Source organism: Dermacentor silvarum, chromosome 4 (genome assembly GCF_013339745.2).
Source record: "Dermacentor silvarum isolate Dsil-2018 chromosome 4, BIME_Dsil_1.4, whole genome shotgun sequence".
Lineage (NCBI taxonomy): Eukaryota > Metazoa > Arthropoda > Arachnida > Ixodida > Ixodidae > Dermacentor > Dermacentor silvarum.
The window spans coordinates 76,525,204-76,548,252 of record NC_051157.2 but is presented as its reverse complement, the minus strand read 5'-3'; the positions used below and the strand labels follow the sequence as shown (position 1 = coordinate 76,548,252).

Sequence of the window (23,049 nt, the reverse complement as noted above, 5' to 3'; positions counted from 1 at the left end):
CTTCGGAAGGTGCCGTTTTCATGCGCACGTAGTTATCAGCAGGAAAGCAGCAGCGGGTAGGCGCAGCTCGCTATCGGTATTGTGCGCCGTCAAAAAAGGAATGACGATTAATATTGTCGAACAAAAAGTACCGGTCGAATGGCGTAAATGATTGATGAGCGGAAGTCGATTGAATTTTAAGCAGCGCCTTTTATCGCACCACTCTTATAGCATCTATTTCTCACTGAGTAGCCCGTTTTCTACTGAGCCATTCATCATAAATATTCTACAGGGCCATTGGTCATATCCCCGTGGACGTTGGGGTTTTATCATTTTCAGAATTAAACCAGGTGCGGTAACTAAAAAGTTCTGCTTTGCATAGAAGCCTAATACGCAAAGCACCATATGTCAATCGCTCAATCGATAAGTTGCCGCCAATTATCGGAAATAAGGACGCTAATTCGTGAGAGGAGGTTCTGTCACCGAATACGACGAAGAACTCTCGCGACATATTTTTTTTTCAGTTTCACGACACAACATCGCAATCTGGGACCCAGCAAGAAGATAGAAGGCAGTTTCAAAAATGTACCTATGTGTCAAGGTAAATCTGAAATTCCCGTAGCGGTCACCGAGAGGCGCCCCAAACCCTATAACCAGTGTGTGCTCTTTTTTTTCCCCTCTCCCACCTGAGTACACCGTGTTTCCTATTATGAAGCATGCTTAGACGCAGCAATACTTGGAGGTTCTAGCCTAAATCGAAGCGACATACTGAGAGGTAAAGACAACTGTACTGCTTCATTTCTAGAACTAAGCGCACCAACCACATAACCGTGTAATTTCACATGATCACTTGGGACCCTGTACGAAAGTACATCGTATGGGAATATCGTATCGCATGTAATCGTATGGGAATATCGAATACGGGCGTTGTTAGGGTATGCGATATTATTTAAGATTTGCCTTTTTGGGAATTGGTTCACATACCATGACATAGTGCTCCCTGCCATAGTTCTAGTTGTATTATTTGAAGACAGTGAAAACAGGCTGTTTATGTCTCAGTATAGTTATCTATTTTTCACGCTGTTCATCCCGTCTGCTGGTGCGGTAGTTGATTGCTGATTACAAAGAAGAAGACGAACTGTAAAATTCTCGCCTTGAATATTTTCGGTGAAGTCTGGATGTAGCAACTCGTGATCTTGTTTTTAGAGACTGTTCACCCGTATTCCATACTTACTATGTTAAGATTACCATACGGATGTGTGTAACTGAGCAACGGCAACGACGGATGCTATGTTACACAGATAACGTGTATATATTTATAGTGTTTTTTTTTATTTTTATCTTACTTAACTGCACTGTGTTTCATATAGCAAAGCCTGCTTAGACAGAGCAATGATTGGAGTTATCGTCTAAATCAATACGATAAACTGTGGGGTAAACACAGCTGTACTGCTCCATTTCTAGAACTAAACGAACCAATCACATAAGTATCTCAGATAAATTTTGTTCCAGGTAGGCTGAACACGAATTGTGCTTTTCTTTTTTTTTTACTTTTCACAAAGTAGATAGAGAAAAGTAATATAACAAACAACCTCGGACCAACTGCCCGTTTTCTTTCTGCGCGCCCCTTAGCATATTTTTACTCCAATAATATCGAGCGCTTCCGCTCCTCTTTGTCGATAAATGATTACTCGACTCGTAAAAAACTTTGCACGGCAGACGCACCATCAATCAATTTTTGTTTGCTACGGCCAGGAAAAAAAAAGTACATCGGAAGTTACGTGTTGCCTGATATATAGGGACAACCTGCCTACGGAAGCACGTTCCCCGAACGCGAGCTACTCTATATGCATAAAGTACACGCCGCTCTGATTCCTCGCGACTTCGTTTCTTGAGAGCTAAATATTCACGCCCTGACCACGCTTGCCGCCTCGTACGCGGACGCCTGATTGCGCTTCTAGGCAGTCGATATGAAAATATTAATACCGTGTGCCACTATCAACACAGCAGAGCCAGAAAATTTTAAACTAAGTACCGTTTTTCTACCGTGTTTAAATTACCTCAATTTAGACCTCACTCTTGGAACAGCGTCGGCTGTGTATACACCTGGCAGTGGGAAAAACGCAATTTTGTTGCACCGATATAAAGCTAAGAAAAAAAGTTTCGTCGTGTGGAAGGAAATGCAATCTTGATTTAACAAAGAGAAAAAAAAATGCGGAACAGCAGCATTTTTAAGTGAACCTGTTGTATTGACAAGAAAACACAAATATTGTTTAAAAAAATGTCCAGATTCAACGCACACATCTGAATCTATTTGAAGCAAAGCTCTACTGGGACCATTTTAGTACTCTACTGGGTCTATAGGTACATTTATACTGGGAAGTACTCAATTAGCGGATAAAGGGAAATATTATCGTATAACGTCGTATCCTTTGGAGACCCCTCAATACCTTTCAAGTAGTGGGTGCGCCGCGCGCCGGCACATCAGATGCTTGATCGAAGGCTTGAAAGCTAATAGAGAGTTTTAGAAATTGCGCACTCAAGCAGCTTAGCGTAGCTCAAAGTATTGCCAGTGACTCTGCGCGTGCGTACTGTATAAACTACACTTGGATTCTTGTACTAATTGTTGCCTTTTTCTGTATACTATACGCTGGCCAATAGCGTCAGCTAACGGCGGGGACCCAATTCATAAAACTCCCCAGCCTTCCCTGGAAGTGGAAATCCTTTGACGTTTCCCGAACAAACGGCTATACACTTCCCCAGGGAGCGTTCCACGGACAAGCGTGACGTTGTCGTCACGTGATGAGCTCCCCTTTTAGCGCGAACATCGGCTGCTCTTTCATGCGAGTACCCGTAAAACGTTCGTATGCACCTGCGTGGCAAATTCAGAAGGCTTCACTTCCTTTATCCAGAGCCATTTGTTATGCCTCGTAAGTTATACTCGTACACATTGGCTGGATTAGAACGACTCGGTTGGAAACAGACACTGGTATTTTAATCCCCCATTGTTCTCCACACATGGTTGCCAACTGTACGTATAGATTTGGTCAGACATAGGGTAAATGTAGTGTTTGATATTCGCTGCGTTTAACCGAGTCTGTACACGTAGTTGATAGCCATGTGTGGAGACCAATAGCGGATATAAATACCAGCGCTTCATATTAATCTATAGTCATTCTGGTCCAGTAAATCTGTACCTTACGAGACAGGACGCAAATTTTGCCACCATTCTCCTCATGCTAGCCGATATTTGAGGCACAAGAAGATGTGATGGTGGCGTCGTTTGCTCATCATAGTTCGCCTGAGTCTAACCTCTCTGACAAAATTGGAATTGAAATTTCCAAGATGGATACAGCAGCTAGTAATAAATCATTAATAAAAGACAACAACAGCAAACTCAGAAATAAAAATATGATAGAAGGAAGAAAGCGTTCTGTAAGTTGAAAATACCTTGCATACTGTATGAATAATCAGATATGATTTTGTCCAGGAATGAATGTACTTCTGTTTGTATCGGTCAGTATTAGAAATATTGTTTTGGTGTGTCTAATGTAAGAGGCACGAGTTATTCCTCGAGTTCGTGCATGCTGTTTTTATTTGCTTATTGTTAACTTTTTATATCTTTTTAGCTTTTACGCAAAGCTAACGTATAAAATAGTTATTAGCTGTATTACAAACATGGTGTAGAAAGCATTAAGTCAATTCATACAGGCGAAATATTTTTAGAACTATTTCTACTGGTTCGGTGGAGAAGACTAGTGACTAGTGAAAAAAAAAATGAAACACAAGGTTCTCTCTCTCGATTTTTTTTTCGTGCGTGAACAACACGGGAGTGCGCCAGTGTGACGTGATAAATTTCAAGGTATCTTTGTTTATCTGGGTCCTTTTCTGGGGGAAAAACAGAAAAAAAAACAGTTATTTAAACTTTCTAGGTTGAGTTCTCGGTTCGTTTGAAAGACAATTCAATCCTTGTTTATCCTAGTTCTGAGAAAACGTTCTCAAAATGCATGATGTCATGCGATGCTGTGGCGGGAACTTGAAGATGGCGTCGCCAACCGTGTTACTTCCTTGCGTGTTTTCTGGTTTACCAAGGCTGCTCGTATTATGCATATAGTCTAGAAGACTATGCCTCAGTTATTTCACGTGTCATTCCTTCGCTACTTTTTTTCTCTCTACGTTTGTTTCATCTTTTTTGTTTTTGTTTCTCTGACATTGCTTAGTCATAGAATATTACTTTTTATGATTGGGATATCTATCAATCACATAAAGAAAAATACAGCCTTTGGTGGCATACTTTCTTTGAGTCTCGTCATTTAACAAAAAACAACGAGTTGGCACGATAAAAAATACGTTTTTCTTTTTTGGCATTACGGGAGCGTAATTTACTAATCCAGCTCAATTAACTCAACGTCAAAACTTCTTTTTTTTTAATTTAATACCACCGTTAAACGCGAAGGGGAGCATCTCCAATTTCGTGGAGAAAGTGACCGCCTCTCTCAAGCTCACCTCGGCGGGAAATGGCTTGCCGGCGATGGTGTGCTCGGAGCCGCGGTCGTCCGAGCGGCCGTAGTGTATGTGCAGCTCGTGGAACCGGTACTGGTAGGAGAGCGGGCCACCCGAGATGTTGACCGCGAGACCAGGCGCCAGGCTGTCCGAGACGCGGAAGATGACGCCGTGACCCGTGTTCGTGATGATGCCGCTGATCTGAAAAATGAGTAAACAAACGTTCAGTCAGCTTCCGCTGAATATAGTAGCGCCGACACGCGTATACAGTCGGCCTCACGGGTGTACGGGACACGGATCCGCGACAATCGTAAATTTCTGCTCTGTTACGACGCGGCGCTTCTAATTTAGCGAAGCACCGAGTATAATTCGTAAAAACTTTACTCCAGATCGAAACTTTGAGTCGGCGTCGCTTAAGGAGGTTAGAGGCAAGGAGGCTGCAGAAATTCTATTTTCGAAAGTGAACCTCCCATATCCGAATCCGGCTACTGGATGACCGCGCCGCTAACCTGGGACCTTCGCGTATGCGGACTCCCTTAGGACCCGCTTGCCGATGCGTTATTTACACACATACAGTGGCGTAGCCAGAAATTTTTTTCGGGGGGGGCTCAAGTTGCAACGCGGCCTCCTCCTTATAAAAGTTGTCGAGGCATCAAATACATCAATAATAACTGCATTGCCATTGCCAATGCCATTGTATATTAGGTGCTGAAAACGAGTTATTTAACGCTACGCACAGTCAAGACAAGTAAATTATGTGTTTGTTTCGTAAAAGAATAGCTTCATATGTCCCAAAAATTGTGGCAGTAATAGCTGATATCAGTGCTTCCGCGTTTTTTTTTTGTTTTTTTTTTTGTTTCTGGTCTATCTAATAAGCAAAAAAAAATATCACGTGAACTTTAGAACTATATCAGTTCGAAACCAGCAAAGCAGTGCATGCAGCTGGTATGAAAAACGTAAAGGCCATAAAATGAACGAGTTGACAAATATTTTGATGAATCTTTGTCATTTAACAACCTCGTTTACATTTTTGTACATATGCAATGGTCAGGGAAAAACCTCAATGACGCTGTCCTTCGTTGCAACGGATTGCGCAGCAGCAGATGTTACCGGTCGTATATTGTAATTGCACCGAAATTATAGTTGCAACAACGAGTACATATAAAAAGCAGAAGTTCCGCAAAATATACATTAGAAATGCGAAGATAGAATGGAATATACAAATGGCAAGAAAGTGTCGCGTGAAACCAAGTTCACTGCTTGTATACACAAAACCTCGCAACAAGATATTTAAATATACGTATAAGTCTGCAATAAATCTACGTATCTAAGGAAACGTCATTCTATATAATGCGTCAAACAAGACAAATAAACATGTTGCGCAGTCACAGACAGTAAACTTCATGCATACGAGTATAAAGACAGACGATCCCAACCTTTAATAATCAAATTCTGATTCTGATTCTGATCCAGACAAGAACAAAACTATGATCTCAGAAATTGTGATATGCATTTGGGCCATGCTGCGATCGCGACAGCACCATGTGGCTAGAATAAGAGAAAAAGAATGCAGAAATCAATATGAAAATGCATGTTTTAACTGCCTGCACAGCGGCAACAATTATTCTGCACCCCAAGTCAAAGAAGGCTATTGCTTCGTTTAAAAAAAGAAGTAAATCCATGTAGCTAAAAAGGAAAGAAAAGGACAAACGAAAGCCACAGATGATGCGGCAAGTTGATTTACCCAACATCCGAGTGCGTTTTGGGGAAACGCCGCGTGTTCCGGGCTTTCAATGAGCAAGGTTTGTCAAAATTGGTTATTGATGTCCCCGTAATTTTTGTATTCCCAGGATAATTTTGATTATCATGCTAACTGTTACAACAAATGGTGAAAATTTCTGTGGTTTTAAAAGCTAATGAACAGTCATACGTTTTCATAATTACGAGCTTATATAGGAACGTGAAGGAACACATATTTTTACAGGCATTGATTTTTGCTGCTTCGCTATCTAAACGATAAACTTTACTCGGCGGGGAGGTTTAGTGAAGCGTTCAGTAACTTCCGACACGTTGATGGCGACGTCTCTGTCGGCGTATAGAAGCGCCAGCATAACCATGCGTTCCTCATTGTAAAGCGCAAGTGGTTTTTTTAGTAATCTCATGTTTGAAAATATCTCTGCGCTGGCAGTGACACTGGAAGGGCGACTAGAATATGCAGCAGTTTGTACTAGAGCACTGCACGGGCCAATTTTTTCAGCCCGGACCCGGCCCGGGCCCGTTTTTACGTTGGGCTGCCCGCATGAGCCCGAACAAAACTTTCATGGCGAGACCCGGGCCCGGCCCGGGCCCGGAAATAATCTACGTTACCCGCCTGGCCCGGCCCGCCACCCCTTTACCTCAGGCCCGAACCCGGCCCGATACCGAAAAATACATGTTTGTCAGAGTTCAGACGCCCGAGAATAACTCGCTGCACGTTACATGCACACCACGAGAAAGCCCGGCCCGGGCCCGGGTCAAAAAGCACACGCCGTTCCCGAGCCCGGCCCGAGCCCGGCCCGAGCCCGTGAAAAAACTGCTCTACCTGGCCCGGCCCGGGCTTTCGGGTAAGCCCGAGCCCGTGCAGTGCTCTAGTTTGTACACATGTACATATAACCTGCAGTCTCCATGAGAGAGGGCATCTATTCCCGTGCAGAAACCTAAAAACACTTCGATATCGTTTCCTCAGCACCACGCTCGACAAGGTAGACAGCCGTCCTCTTACGGAAGCCACAATTCTTGGTCCCTGGTCCCAGCCGACGTCGGAACGAACTGCTTTAAAAGCGCTATTACGCTTTTTAAAAGAAACAGGACTTAGTGAAAAACTATAGAATGTGCGGACTGATACGTTTCTTCTAGTTTTCTTTTTAATCTTCTTTTGTTTTCTAATATTTTCTGCCCTTACCCCATCCCCCTGTGCAAAGTAGCCAATCGGACCCTTAACCTGATTAACCTCTTTGCCTTTCACCTCTTATTTTCCTTCCTTTCTTCATTCGATATCGTTGACATCCTTGTTTACGTACTTTGCACAAACAGTAAGCTGTTCGATTCTAGCAATATCCGTCGTTTCGTCAGCAAGTACGGAGAAGCAGCCTGCAGCGTTCACTTTTGCATCTAGGCTTTCTTTGGTAATTTCACCACAAATTTCTATAATTTGGATTGGTACACCTGGTTTAAATACGAGGCATTACTGGGGCAACTTTCCAAATGGTTCTTCAGATGTGTCCACAATCAGCTTGCATGCGAAGAAGCGTTCTGGAAATACCAGTAATTTCAGCGGGGGCTTTACTTAAATCCATAGGACCAGTGTCCCTATCGCCACGGAGAGCAAGACCTTGCCGCCCGCAAAAAAGAACTGTCTCAAATTAAATAGGCCGTTGAGTTTCTTCTGTTTTCTCTTATTTTACTTTGCCCGCCCTGGTCCAGCTTATTGATCACATTGGACGCGCTTTCTGAAAATGTTTGGAGAAAATTATCAGATGCCAGCTGACAGTCGCGGTGATATTTAATATTTTCCTCTGCGTGCAAGATTGCGAGCACGTGCTTCCATTTCTGGAACGGCTTAGACACGCGCGTTCGAGTGCGTGCATGTTGGCCCAAGTTTATAAAAACATTAAACCCAGAAAGTTCCAGAATTAAAAATCAGAAGCACGCCTTTGGAAATGTCAGTGCACTTTCGCGTCAAAAGTGTATGAGAACTTTATACTCATGAAGTTTCGGAATTGAAATCCATGCGCTCCGTAGATTCCGGTGCCGCTGCGAGATGCCGCGACGCGCCCGCTCGCTATTGAAAATCCCTTGAAACTTTGTGCTCGGCTGGGGCTCCTTACGTTATGTGACTCTAGTTGCATGGGCGTTTGCACGAAATCCAGCCCGAGTTCGCAATTTTCGCGCCGAAATGTCCTTTCGAGTGTCAAAAAGACATTGTAGACAAAATCCACAATAATTTCCGGCGCCGGTGGTTGTTTTGGTCGGCGGTGCATGACAGCACGAAAAAATTTCGGGGGGGGCTGAAGCCCCATCAGCCCCCCCCCTGGCTACGCGCCTGCACACATATATATATATATATATATATATATATATATATATATATATAGGCAACTAGTTAACCCAACTTTCCGATAATTATAGGCTCTTTCATGTACATGCATTATGCTGCGTGAACACAAGCTCGTGAGCCTGCAGCATTCTTCGAACTCTTGTGAACTATTTATTTTATTGTTATTATGATGTCATGATCATAATGGAAAAGCAATAACCACAATGACATTTGGCGACATCACAAGTGCAGTTGTAAAGTTTCTGCAACCGTTATAACCGTTAGTGCTGTTGAAAGGTGAAATTACATGTTAAAATGAAAGCAACAATAACAGGACTAATCAACAATCACTAATTGAGAAGCACATACAAGAAGTGAAACATACAAATTCAACATGATATTCGGCTGAACTCCATAAAGAGATCCCGGACTGCGGAGGAAGTAACCCTGTGGTTGAACTCCAGAGTATCCGTCCCAAACGACAGAGCTTAAACACATCGCCAAACCTTGCAATCGCTGTCGATGCTTCTCCCTTTCGCCCAAACTGTAACTTTTTTTTTATGTATCGAGCGCACACTTGCAAACAGCCTTCTCAGTGACCACGCAGGCTGCTACAAACGGTGTCAATCTTCCCGCCAACAGGACAATAAGCCCTTCTTGCTCGAAATAAGTCACCACTTCATCGGAATCACGCGAGGAGAAACACAAACGCACGACCTGCACGCGCGTGCTCACCCGTTTGACTGTGAACGCGAGCAAAGCCCGAGGCAAAGCCGCCCAATTCGTGTACACGCTGTGTAACCCTGTGCGGTCTTCTTCGCATAGGCAGGGCGCGGCATGAGCCGCCGAGCACTTGGAAGCAAACTGGCGGCCAAACTTTGCATCGAAGGCTCGCGCGCGCGCACACACACACACGCACACCCGCTGAATCGCGCCCGCCGAGCATTCAATCTGACGTCGTTATTACGCTCCGACGACCGCACATCCGGCAAGTGTTTGCAGCCGTTCGTCCGAGCGAGCACTTCATTTCGCGGCACCCAGTCGACTTCACCCGTCTTCCCTCTCTCTCTGTCTTTTCGACGTTCTCTCACCGCTTACTCATTCAAAGTGACATGCAAATGCGCGGACAGAAAAGAAGAAGTTAAAAAAAGGAAAATTACAAAGAAAGAAACGGAAATGCAAAGAAACTGAAGCGCAGTGAGAGATGGAACGAAGAACGCAGGGCAGCTTGCAGTCTCTCCATTTTCTGCCGCCGCCGCTTCTGTGCCGCTCAATGTCTGCGCGCAAGCGTGGCTGTATGGAGAGAGCGGGCGTTGTTAAGCCGTAATTATCGTGAATCATTTAGGCATCTCGCGAACGCAGTTCAGGGGTCCGCTGGCGGGATGATGAGGAGAAGAGGAAGGGCACGGAAAGGCAGAGTGAGAACTCGTGTCATCACCCAGCACCATGGACCCGGCAGCCGCCGCTTATTTCGGGCTCCCGGCTCCCAGCCTCGCCGACTCGCGCGAGCATCGCACATGCTGCCAGCGCTGAACCAACGCGAGAGAACGCTCGGCGTGACGCTCTCGGCGCTAAACGTCCGCGCGCCTTCGACGCCGCGGCGCGCTTGTTGTGGTTCTATAGCGTCGCCTCCCCAAAGGGCAAGGAGGAAAGAGGGATAGAAAAAGAGGATGAGGGCGTTGATTAATTAAGCCAATTAAAAGCGTCCGGACGGTCCCGCGCGAAGGCGGCCGGAAAAAATAGGGAGCGGAGGTGTCTCTCTCCCCCTCTCCTCACGCGCGCGCATAAACGGGTCTTCTGTATCGCTAAGCGACCGACCGCTGCCGGTCGGCGCCCAGAGGCACGAGCGACGAAGCGAGGTGGAGGCTGTAAGTGCGAGGCTTTGAGGGGGTGGGGGGGAGGGGGGGTGAAGAAGTCGAGGCTCTAATCCACTTAACGCAAGTTCGAACCCCGGGCGGTCTTCGGCGCCTTGGCACGCGGGTTCTCCGAGGCGCGATTGCGTTCGTCGTGTGCTCCGTCGTCGTCGACGACATCCCCTTTCTCAACGCACCCTCTTCTATTGGCCTCTCCCCATCTCCCCCGCCCTCTAGGGAGAAAGGGGTTTGTATATTGGCCTGTGGCGTGTTCGTTCGGGGATTTTCCTCCCCTCCCTCACGCCGTCTTGGAGGCAGCTCGAGATTTTGGAGCTGGCACAAGCCGCGCGCGTGGCTGTAATTAAATTCCGAAAAGCGCCCGAGTCTGACCGCATCGCCCGCCATATATTTTTTTAACACGAAAGTGTTTTATGCCGGGGTCCACCAAGACTTCACTGACGTATTTCCGTCACGGAAATACGTCATAGAACATAATACAAAGAAAGAAACCAGAAGAAAAAGTTCCACAAACATGCAAAATTTGGGAATCGAACCCACGACCTCTCGGTCCGCGACGATAGATCGCCGAGCGTTTAACCCATTGCGCCACAAACGCATTTGCAGAGAGCTACACAGACGCGCCTTATATATCTAACACTCCTCCGTGTACCCGCGCTCTTGTTCGGGGCGGTGTCGCCGCCTACGAGCAGAAAAGAGAAGTACTGCATTATGACACTAACACGCACCGACAGTGAACGCTTCGGTGGTCTCACCACTACGACGCCTCGATGCCAGCATTCGAAGGGACGCTGGCATCAAGAAGCACTACCAACGCCACCTAGGTGGCGTTGCTAGGTGGCGTTGGTAGTGGCGTTCACCGTACTCAGCACAGCGGAGCATGGCCTCCGCAATTAGCTCTGAAAATGTTTCTGAAGTTGATCGCGGAGGCTGCAATTACGACGCGCTGTACGCGCTGATTTGACTCGGTGACGATTCAGTTACGTGCTTTGTCTTGCGCGTTGTATTAGTGTGTCAGTTACGTGCTTCGTCTTTCGCGTTGTGCTAGCGTGTGCAGCGTAGTGCAGCTTCCATATGCACGACGGTTGCTCATGGTCATCGACGTTGGTAGTCGTGATGGAGGAGACGTGCCACCAGGCGTCAGCGTGGGTGCATCAACGCCTAAGGGCGCTTTAGCCACAAAACACCAATAGACATTATATATCAATGTGCAATAAACATTACACTACTTCTGTGAAGACACGTTTCACTTTCGTGTTCTATACCGATTCCTATATAAGAGGGATCAACCACATTTTTTTTCTTTTTGTGTTGTTTTTAGTTTACGGCGCGCGCTACGTTCGTGTTTCCTGAGAATGGACACCCTGTAGAGGATTTCAGCTAATTTCTAGTTAATTTTTTTCTTGCTGGTCTGTCCTTACGCCTAGCTATTTCTTTCTATAGATACGATGAGAGTGTGCGTTTGTTATTTAGTCCCGCTCCTATTAAAGCGGAGTCAGTCATAAGCTTGTAGAGTAGAGTGCTCGCAAAAAAAAAAAAAATTAAACAAGTACAATCTCTGGGCTGAGCGAGTGTCCATGTCTAGTGAAATAAATGTAGAATCGGAACGAAACATTGCAGGGCTAATTTGGTGTAAGTGTGTGTTATGCACAGGGAAAATTTTAAGGACGAGGCTTAACTGTGGGAGCCACGAGATTATCAATGTCACACAAGTTGTCGCGCGTCGCGCAGATCACGGAGGAAGTAAAAACAGCAATCACATGTCAAATATGCGATGGTTTGAAATGATGTGTTTCGGAAATACGGAAGATATTGCCTATACCGTACACGGCGAAAACGCCAGTCGTTTAGGTCAATCGGGGAAGGCAAAATAAATGGGAATCATTCTGCGGGTCCAGCTAAAGCGTCCTACATAGGGTGAAAGAGCTTACAAAGACAATACAAAGAGAAAAAAATAGGCCGAGGTGTATAATAGTAAATTACCGTGCTATAATCTGACTTGCATGTTTAGCGGTATACTATGACTTGCACGTTTAGCGTGATAGTATACCGCTAAACATGCAAGCGAGACGCAAGTACTAAAGACGGGTGGCGATGCTTCCTTGAAGTTCCCGCATCAACACATCATTACGTCACAGATATTGACCGCATGTTATCGGGCCTAGCCTATTTTAAAGACCGAAATAGTGTCCAAAGAATGCGGTGCGTCGTCGCGACATGATCCTTTTTGACGACAAAGTGTGGCAGTTACGCTGGTCTTTCATTAATGATTCGGCCCAGTCTCACAGGCCTGCTAGAAGGTTTTTTTAAAACGAATTAATAACAAAGGCCACTTTGGGAGCTAGTTGCCCGCAGCTTCATAACGGCATTCTTAAAGGATAGGAAAGGAAAGTGCTGCTTTCGCTGTCCGCCTTCGCTGCGTAAGAGTTGCTTTGAGCGCCGAAATGTACATAGAAGGGTCCTTTCACTAGCTTATTTCTAAGCACCGACACGTCAGGCTTTTCCGCATCTACTGTGGAAAGACAGCTGGAAACGTCGCTAATAATCAAGCAGTTGGAAGCCAGTACTCGAGCTTGGCTAATGGTGAAGCCAGTTAGAAGCACCCTCACTGTTATTTCTAAAGTACCAAGCGATTTTTAAATTCTTTTTAGGACAATACAAAATTTTGAAAAATAGCCTGCGGTAGATAGCACGGTTCTAATTCTCGAACTATATTGCTCGAAGAGGCGGACATTACCTGCGCAATAAGGGAAAACGCATTATTTGCTAATAATAGAACTTGACTAATTAAGCTTTTTAAACAGTTACTTCGCGACACATGTATTGTGATTTACGAACTGTAGCCGGTGAGTTGGCAAGACATAACCGGTTAGAACGAGAGAGAGAGAAAGAAAAAAAAGGCAGCGAGGTTAACTAGATGTGAGTTTTCGGTTTGCTACCCTGCACTGTTGTGGGGGAAATTGGAACGAATTCTAAGGATAGCACCGGTTTCAAGATGTGCGCTGTTAAACTTGCGGTAGAAATGCACGTTGTTCCACTTACGTTTTTATCAAAATACCGGTTTATGCATTGAAGCAAAAAAGTAACAGGAATGCCAATGCGTTTCGACACACACTTCGGGAATCAATATCTCGAAACTGCTGCGAGCCTGAAAATTGGTTCGAAGCGGAACGCCGTACGTGCTCACCGGATACAATTCGTAAATTGCGATACATGTCATGTAGTCAGGTAAAAAGTTAATTACACCAATTTTGTTAATTATCCAAACGTGCATATAAATTTCTCGTGCAAGTATTGTCCGCCTCGACGAGTAATCTAGTTCAAGGACTAAAATTGCGCAATATGCGACAGGAAACTTTTTAAAATCTTGCATAGTTAAAAGAAAAACACCCTGTGTATGCTGCTTTAAAGCTGGGAATATTGCGAATTGAATCATGGCGCACATTCCCCATACCTCATCCTTTTGGCACCAAGCAATTCGTTCTTCAAATAGAACTGCCCAGGGACATGATCAATAAACCCGCCGTGATGTCGCTGTGTCTATGAAGTCCTACTGCTGAGCCCGAGGTCGCGAATTCGATTACCGGTCATAGCGGACGTACAAACACTAGCGTACTTAGATTTAGGTGCACATTATTCAACCCAAGGTGATCAAAAATATTCAGAATCCCTAGTGCATCTCTCATAGCCACAGTCTTGCTTTGGCACGTTAAACCCAATAGCTCAGTCAATCTATCGACATGGTCCCTTATACGCAAGTTAGTCTAAATCCATAACGACACCTCAGAAAAAGAAAAGTCGCAGCTCTTTTCCCTGTTAGAGAAGCTAGCATAGCTTGCGCTTTACATTTAGCTAGCTATAAAGAGCTGGCGCAGCTTCATTTGAGTCTAGTGAGCTCGCGACACCAAAAAGGCCCCTCATGTTCAAAAAGACTGCACCCGGGCTCCGTAAATTCAACCAGCGTCTACGTTCACCCAAACGAGCGTTCGGCCCGCGACGACGTTGTTCCTTTCTCCAGCAGTCGCCACTGGGTTTAACCAACCCCGACCACTCACCCACGAGGTAGTCTCGGAAAACAACGCGCATCACCGACAATCCTCCCTATACCGCCAGACTCCAAACCGCGCTACCGCGACCGCTCGAGAGAGCAAGGCCGTCCGCACAGCGGGCGTCCCCCCCTCCCCCCCTCCCCAAAGCAACAAAGGCGCCATCAAAACTCGATCAGGGCACTTGGGACGGAGAGCCTCTTGATGACCTGGCGGATTTAAAGGCGGGGAGGAAGAAGATTCCCTCCGGAAACACCTCTGAGCCGACCGCACAGGGCTCCGAAGCTTGCGCGCCGCGGTCCGATCGAAAGAAAGCCGCCAACGCCGCCGGGAAACGCGCCTCCCTCCCATTCACAGACCGGTCCGCCTCGCCAGGCCGCAACCGGCAGCAGCAGCAGCAGCAGCTCTCCGCGGCAAATCGGGCGGCAATCATTTCCAACTTCACCACTTCCCGATCATCGCGTCGCCGCAGCCGCCCGCCGCCGCTGGGGAACGCGCGAAGTAAAGCCTGCCGTTCGAGGGAGAACTCTTTCTCCTATTCCAGCCGCTACCGTGTCTTCTGTCACCGGTTGGTCAACACCACTGACCACGACACGTACGCACATACTCGGACAAACAAGCAAAACAAATCAAAAAGCAACTACGGGGCAAGAAAGGAGACGATGTGTTGACGACGCGAAAGCTGAGGAGACCCTGGAGAAAGCTGCAGCGCTACCGCGATCGGCCCCGCGCCAATCAGCATCCTCGCCGAAAGGGAAGACCGATGTGCGCAAAAGGAGGCGAACTGTTGGGCGAAGCTTTGGTTCCTACTTTCACGCACCGTACTATAGATATGCGCTAGACTGTCCGCGCCCCGCATCGCTTGAGTTCTCCGTACTGAAGTTTCTCTCCTAGGTTTTTCTTTTTTTTCTCTCTCTCTCTTCTTTTCTTGTTTCTACCTTCGACGCGCTGTGGTGTCGGTGTTTTCGCGTAACACCAAAGCCTGCATCTTTTCGTGTCTCGCTATTCTGGAGTTTGTGTTCTCTTGTTTTCGCGACGCGGAGATCCCCCACGCCCACCGTCAAGTTCTCGCGCCATGTCCCACGTTGCCTTTACTTACTGATGGGTTTGACCCTCTTTGTTGCTACCTCGGCCGGAGTGGTCCTGTAACGCCTCCCCTGCCTATATACGTCGAAGTCACGGCACTGCCGGGAGGACGAAACCGAAACGGAGCCGGTGAAAGGTGATGGCATCGCCGATACCGCTTACCTCTTGGGAGCCAGCATCATAAAGCAATTTCGGGGGAGCCTTCCATTCCCTTATACCGTTCTGCCGCGATGACTTCCCTCTTCTCATCTCTAACGTTCATGCGCACGTACTATAGCTCCTGCTTGCGGCAGTAAAACCGTCGGCCACATCTCCCGGTTCTCCACAGATCCTTGACTCTCCCGAATGCATGAAAGGAGAAGCGTCTATGCTGGAACTGATGGATATTCTTCCTGTTCGCTACTTGTATTTTCACCCAACGAATAGAATTCGTCGCGCTCGGTGAGAATCTGCCGTGTTTACTCGTATGTGAAGCCGTACCTGCAGGGAAATTCGCTTCACTCAGACCGATGAACTTATGATGGCACATTCTGGCCATCTTTGACGAAACAACTAGGTTATAGCGCTTGTTCAAGGTGTAAACTCAGAAGTGCGAGCAGTCGAATGTTTCTGGTTTGTCGTAGCGCCCACTTTTCCAGTCCTACATCTCGCAACAAGAGATTTGGCGCTTCTTTTGGTGTTCGTGCGCTACGACGTGTGCCATTCCGCGTCGGGAGGCGTGTTTCGTGTAATGATGGCGTAGTTTTTTTTTTTCATGCAGAATAAAGAAAGCCTCCGTAGTTCAAACCCCCCCGTGCCTTGCGCTATCGTCGTGAAATGGGCATTTGGCACGGTGTCTGCGAAAAATCTGAATTACCGCCGAACCTGGGCTTTGAACAACCAGTTGTATGGGCTGCCGGCCGGCATAGTGAGATTTGAAGTTTGAAGCAACATTTCCGAATCTAGCAGAACTTATTCTTTTCGTGAAGTCTGAGCTCCGCAAATTTTTGGCACCGGTGGTTACATCTTCTACAAAAAATGCTCGTTTGCATGAACTAAAGACGTAGCAGGTTGGGTCAGAAGACGGAATGACCACAGGCCAAACTGACAGCGTTTACGTGCATCTCTACGAACGGGTCGAACGACTCAACCCCCGCCCCTCAGGCATCCTGAAACCAGCCTCATGCAAATCCCTCCGAGGCTCCTACGGCCCGACTCACTATAGCACATGACTACATAAGTAAGCACAAAATTTGAGTGCTTACGTTCCTCTGAGGGGTCACTCAAGCGTGCGCGAGACGTCCCCAGGCCCCCAAAGTTCTCTTATTGGCTATATCAGTCCCGTTCCAAAACTACCGTTCGCTCAGTGGATACTGCGTTCATAATGCTGCGTGCGAGGCCGCGGGTTCAATTCCCAGCCGCAGCAGCTGCAATTCCATAGGGGCGGAATACAATAATTCTCGTGTACATTGATTTACGTTCACGTTAATAAATAATCACAGCTGGAAACGCTAATTCTAATAACCCGGTGCGCCGTTCCGGTCCCTTAAACTCCACAACCTTTTCCCGCTCCAAATCGTTGACGCTGCGCTTACTGATGTTTCTCAGTGTCCTTTTTATTGCCGTCTTAGCCACGCAGAAAACAAAAGACAAAGTTTTCAAAGGTCCTAGGAGCAATTGTTCATATTTATTTCTTGCGACTGTATGCCAGCGAGGAAATATCAAGATAAAGAGAACCAAAGGGAAAACGGGGTTTCGGGGAAAACAAGGAGGATTGAAAAGCATGACCCTGTTACGACTGCGCAAAGAGAATAAAAGGGGCAGGTTGAAGCGGCCGATTTCGCCGTGAGATCCGGGACAGCAACCTCATTGTCCGTATATACGTCCTACCGGATTCAGTGGCCCCTCTCTGTACCGTACGGAGGGTTTGCGCCGCTGCACTTAGACAGATTGGACCGAGGGCTATCCCCAACGGTGCCAGTTCAGTCACGGTTGCGCTCCTGGCCAAATCCTCTCCTCGAGAGGCACACAAAATATGCACGGCAGCAGTAGACGATCGCCCGAGAGAAATAGGAGAAACAGACAGAGAGAGAGAGAGAGATAGATAGACCGGAAGAGAGAGAGGGATCAACAGAGGGCAAGCTGCTGCCCATTAGGATAGCATTGTGATGTAAAAGGGTCGCCGTCCACAAGAGAGAAATTTAAGCGCCCGCGCTTAAGCGGCGGACTGCGTCTCTAAGCTGCTTCCAGATTGGTTGCGCAATCGCGGTACGGTATATATGATCAATACCCGTAAAAGCGGATTCTCTTCGTTATTAGCCTGTCTTGATCCCGGCTACGAGAAATGAGTTAGAGATGAAGAACGCAAATGTCGCGATGAGAATACGATGGTTCGTTCGGACGAGGATGCCTACTCACATTAGGTACTTGAGAAGTAGCTTTCCGAAAGGCTACAGCAGCTAACGGTAGGCGTGTATAATGCACAAATGTAGGAGGGTAACGATCACCTGCGTTCTGTTGATTCTGCCCATATAGGGACTACGTACAGTAAAATTTGTATGAACGTGAAAGTATTCAAACGGGAATGCATAAGCCGGGCCAGCTTAAAGCTAGGTCATTTCGTCAATGATTCAAAGTGTGTTTCGCCGCTCAGCTAAACGCAGCGTTAGGACTATGAGCTTGACGTAGGTGTTAATACGGTGTGCAAATGAAGAGCCTGTGAAATGAAACGACAAGTCAAGAATGCAGGAGAAGCTCCTCCCGCAAAACGTATGACAGTTCGTTAGACTAGAAAGAAAAATCTCACAGTTATTGTCCCCTTTCCTTCTTCCCATGTGCAAAATAGCAGACCAGAGCATACTAGCTCCGCCCAACTCCTTTCCTTCCCATTTTCTATACTAAGATACATTTATGTCCCTCACAAGCCCTCATGTTTCACTTTAGTGACTAATGCGTTAACATTATGAGAGCCTATCGGCCGATGGTCATTCAGGTTCCCTTACGTCTCTCACAGAGTTCCCATAGCAGTAAACAAGCTAACTGAGGTAACGCACACTCAACCAGGAAAAGCCGTAACAAGCAGCGTGGCCGACAAGAATGTAAAAAAGCACGCGTGACGTTCAGTGAATCGTTTGCAGTTGCGGTGTTGGGAAGCGCGAGTCAACGAGTCTGCGCAGCTGGACGTACACAGAGACACGGCGACGCCGGGCGTTCACGGAAGAATGGGCAATGCGAAGGTTCCCACTTTCACATCAATATTTCACATCTGTGAAGATATTGATGGTACGTATATCAAGAAAATAGCAAATTTGCATACGTACTAGAACGTATGGTGGCTCGAACTTTGCAAATGCTACGCATGCAGACACAAGTTATAAGCCGATTTATTACAGCATGTGTGTACGTAACGTCAAAGTAATACGAACTATGTACTCCACAATTACGTTAAAAATAGTAATAGGTATTAATAGTAATAGATAGCAAAAACAATATTTAAATAAACATGGACGCGTCGGACGGCCATGCGACCAACTCACCTTCGACTTCGCAGAAGAAAGCACGGTAATATGGTAATATGGAAAAGTGTCACTCCCGTTGCCCAACGACACGCAGTGTGCAAGCAAGCACTCGCTGAGACGAAGGGTGACATAGTGTGTGGCGGCGAGAGATCTCACTTCTAAATACGCACGAACGTGTTACGAAATGGCAAATAGGCGACGATGGCCGGCTGGCGTATGAGTAGACACGGTCCCACACGTGCACATGCTGCGAGAGAACGAATGAACGACGACGTCGACGATCATTGGGTCCATGTTTACCGACTGCCTTTGAGGTGCGCTTGAAGGTTCGTTCTTGAACTGTATATGGGAGACTAACCCAGCATTGCCAATACTGCACGATCCTTCATATGTATGTATACTCCACTGTGTCGAAGTACTGTCCATATTTTAATATTCCTGTGGTCTACGGGCCTTCACGATAAACCAGCGCTGCCCTCTACCGTTCTACAGAGTTCGCGGTAAGTTTCTGCTCGTCTCTCTCTCTCCCCTTCCACTTTCTTTCTCTTTTTATGCTCCTATACTCCTTTCCCCCGTGCACGGAAGCCAACCGGAACTACCTCTGGTTAACCTCCCTGCCTTTCCCTGCATCCTTTCTCTTTCTCTACTATCCGCCAGAGTCCACTATAGGCCAGAAACGAGGTTTCTAAAGCTGTGCTAGTTGGTTTACGTTCCGCATGGTGACCAGCGTAGACAACGGGATAAGTGAAGCGAACAGAACAGACGCGCTGTCAACGCACCCACCCACCCTGATCGCTTCATGGCGTGATTGCAGTACGAAACACCGAAGTACGGAAACACGAACATGAGCTTAGCGGAAAGAAGAACAAACACATGTACTGTTCACTGTTCACTTCAATTGTACCGCTGCTTGCGCTGTTCGCCGTGCAGGTCACAAATCCAGCTCTTGCAATCGAAGGCAAGACTCCAAATGTCCGTGTTTGATTAAAGTTCGTGCGAAGTTATGTATGAAGGCATATCTAACGTGCAGCCCCGGGTCACGTCGTCGCTAACCTGTAAGCTAGCCCCATTCTCCCACTGTAGGCGTCTCTCATACAGACCTCAAGCCACAACGGCGTCTGCACTGAACGTGCGTGGAACGTACACCAATCTCTCTTTCATCTGTATACTCGGCTTTCATGATCGGAGTTGTCCACTAGGCTGGCATAACACTGCTCTTCGGATGGAATGACAAAGAAACTATTCCACACTCCTAGGAGCTTTTCATGGAAAAGTCGAAATGCAAGTGGACCACGCGCGTCTCACTGCTCGAACACCTTTGATCACTTCGGTGTTTGTTGTTCGGGCCTATAGGCAACGTTCGCGCTTCTCGCGTGGTTCGCCTTTTGCAGACCTCACGCTCGGCTGAACCTCGAATAACATTCTCTTGTTCCGCCGACCGTAAAACTGGAGGAAAACTTTTCTTCACTTTACTCCGCCAAGCTAGGTGCTGCAAGATTCAAGCTCGAGTCTTAAGCCGCGAAAACTATATGGAGAAGTGAGCCGGGGGTCTCTCGAGATGGCACCACTCTCGTGGCGATAGCAAAACAATTGCTTCAAACCGCACTCGGGGAACGAAAGCGGAAGGTATATTTTGCCGCATCCTGGTCGGAGTGGACGTAAGGGTGAGAGAGAGAGTGTGGTAAAAAGAATGGCACTTGCCCCTCTCTCTACCTTCCCTCCCACCCCCTCCATGTGCAGAAGACTTCAAGCACGTTAGATCTTGAGAAAAAAAAATTTTTCTCTTTGAGTGTGAGTTCTTTTTTCTGAACGTTCACATGCTGCTGACATCTTTTCGAAGCCTCCTTCACCAAGTTTCCTTGCTAGAACACCAACAAAACTTTCCTTTTAAAAGATTAGGTTCTTCGCAGCTCAGCCCCGCAGCTGACGCTCTCGTGTCATCTAAGAAGAGTCCCACGCACGCTGCGTTTTCATACACTGACGTTTCTAGCAGAAGAGGAGATGCATTACTCGTATACCAAGATTACGGAAGAGGCGACTTCACGCCAACGGGCAGGAGAGAAGCGAACGCCGATGGCGTGAAGCCGCGCCTGGAGCAACAACGCTGCTGTCCATCTTGGCAGTACGAGAAGCGGTATTACGTTCAGGAGATGTAGGCTGCGAAAATGCGTGTTTACTTTTCTTCAGCCCAATCACTTCTGTCGTTTCCCGCCACATTCGTTGTATCGTTCCAGAGTGAAGTGCGACGAAGTGATACTTTATTTGATTTGAGATCAAATCCCTGGAAATGTCGAACTGTATGCGGCGCCTCTTTGTCCATTTAGTCGTTTCGAGCGACTCTTCTCGCTTCAAATGCGTTTCGTCCAATTGTGCTCGGATGAAAATGAGTTGTATTTGAGGATCAAGAATGCAGAAAAAGATAGAAACAAAACAAAACAAAAATAGCAATTTTTGAAACGAAGGCAGCCGCAGCGTCTTTAAAAGAAATTATAAGTCAACACTAAGAACATTGTAACAGAAAAAAAAATCTCTTTGAAAGAATATAGAGCATAGAGAAGCTATACGAGAACGATATACATCCACAAAAAAGTCGCAAAAAAAAGTCGCAGTTTCGCCCGAAAGGTGAAGCATCAATTGCGATAGCAAATTAGTAGAGAGCTATACGGAGTAAGGATAGTAGTTTTATCGGCTAAATAAACTTGGACACATCCGCTTACGAACTGAATGAACAAGCATGGCGTCAGTGCACACAAGCAAACTTGGATAGATCACACTCGATGACCACACACAACCGCTGTGAAAACGCTGGCGTGAGTAAGCGCGCCAACAGCAGCGAGCGGATGTTCGTGCGGTCTATCGCTTTAACGGAAAGTGAGCGGTGAAAGCACAGCGCACACAAAGGTAAGAGCCGTGTTGCAGATCACGTTCAAGATACGGCGCAAGCGACCGCCTGCAGCCGCGCAAAGTGCAAGTATACGCAGTTGCTGGCAGAGCAGAAGCCACACCCCTCCCTCCCACACTGCCTTCCCGCTTTCCTCCTTTCGCGTGCGAGATTCCAGTTCCCCTTACGCCGGGTCTCAAAATACGCATTTGGTGCCGAAGCACAACGTCACCCCCCTCCCTCCCATCACCCCACGGCTTTTCGCGCAACGGAAGACGTCGCGTTTGCTCTTCGCCGTGCGTTCGCTCCCCGTGAAAGCGCGCGTCCCTCGCGTGCTTTCATGCGCACATACAGCATACAGCGCGCGGCGATGATTGTATCACCCTTGGACTTGATACGGAACCTCACGGCGACGACGATGGCGACGATGGCGACGATGGCGACACCGACGGCAGAAATTGGCTTTGAGTGTCCATGTAATTGCTATCGCAATCAAACAAGAGGGAAAAAATGCAAGAGAAAGACATATTTTAATGACCGAGCCGTCAGAAGAAATACGAGTCTAAAGTAAAAAGAAGCGGCTATCAAAGTCAGAGTAATCTTGATCTTCAACTAAGAGAAAGTGAAAGACACGTTTCCCAGTGTGTTAGAATTGCTTGACTTCTCGAAGCATGTTTTAGGATCGATAGTACTTATACAGACATTATTGCTGCATTTGCCGTCGCCACGTACTTTGTAGTAACGTCAGTCGTGTGTGAATGAGGTCGGCCGAGTGACTGTGCTGTTCTCGGAAAATCACATCGACACTCTATTCCAAACTAATGTGGCTCTGGACTTGAATCGCTTCCGTACCCGCCGCGGTAACTCAATCGCTGTTACGTTCCGACCCCGAGCACGAGGTCAAGCGTTCGATGGGCGTCCAATGGCAGCCGCATTTCGACAGTAGTGAGATGCAGAAAATGCTCGCGCACCTAATTAAGGTGCACGTTAAAGAACACCGGATGGTCAAACTTTAGTCCGGAGCCCTCCATTCCGACTTCCCTCATAATCAACTGCGCAATTTGGGTACGTTAAACGCCACAATTGGGCGCGTCTTCGCGCGAAAGATGAC

At 47.0% G+C, this 23,049-nt stretch overlaps 1 protein-coding gene across 1 annotated transcript in view; it reads right to left on the bottom strand.

The window, feature by feature from the left end:
* The window catches only part of LOC119450272 (putative carbonic anhydrase-like protein 2), a 219,739-nt gene that overhangs the window by 63,430 nt on the left and 133,260 nt on the right, over positions 1 to 23,049 (bottom strand). Inside the window, exon 4 of the mRNA XM_037713684.2 lies at positions 4,486 to 4,683. Within this exon, the coding sequence (XP_037569612.1) occupies positions 4,486 to 4,683 (198 nt within the window). The remainder of the gene's footprint in view (positions 1 to 4,485; positions 4,684 to 23,049) is intronic.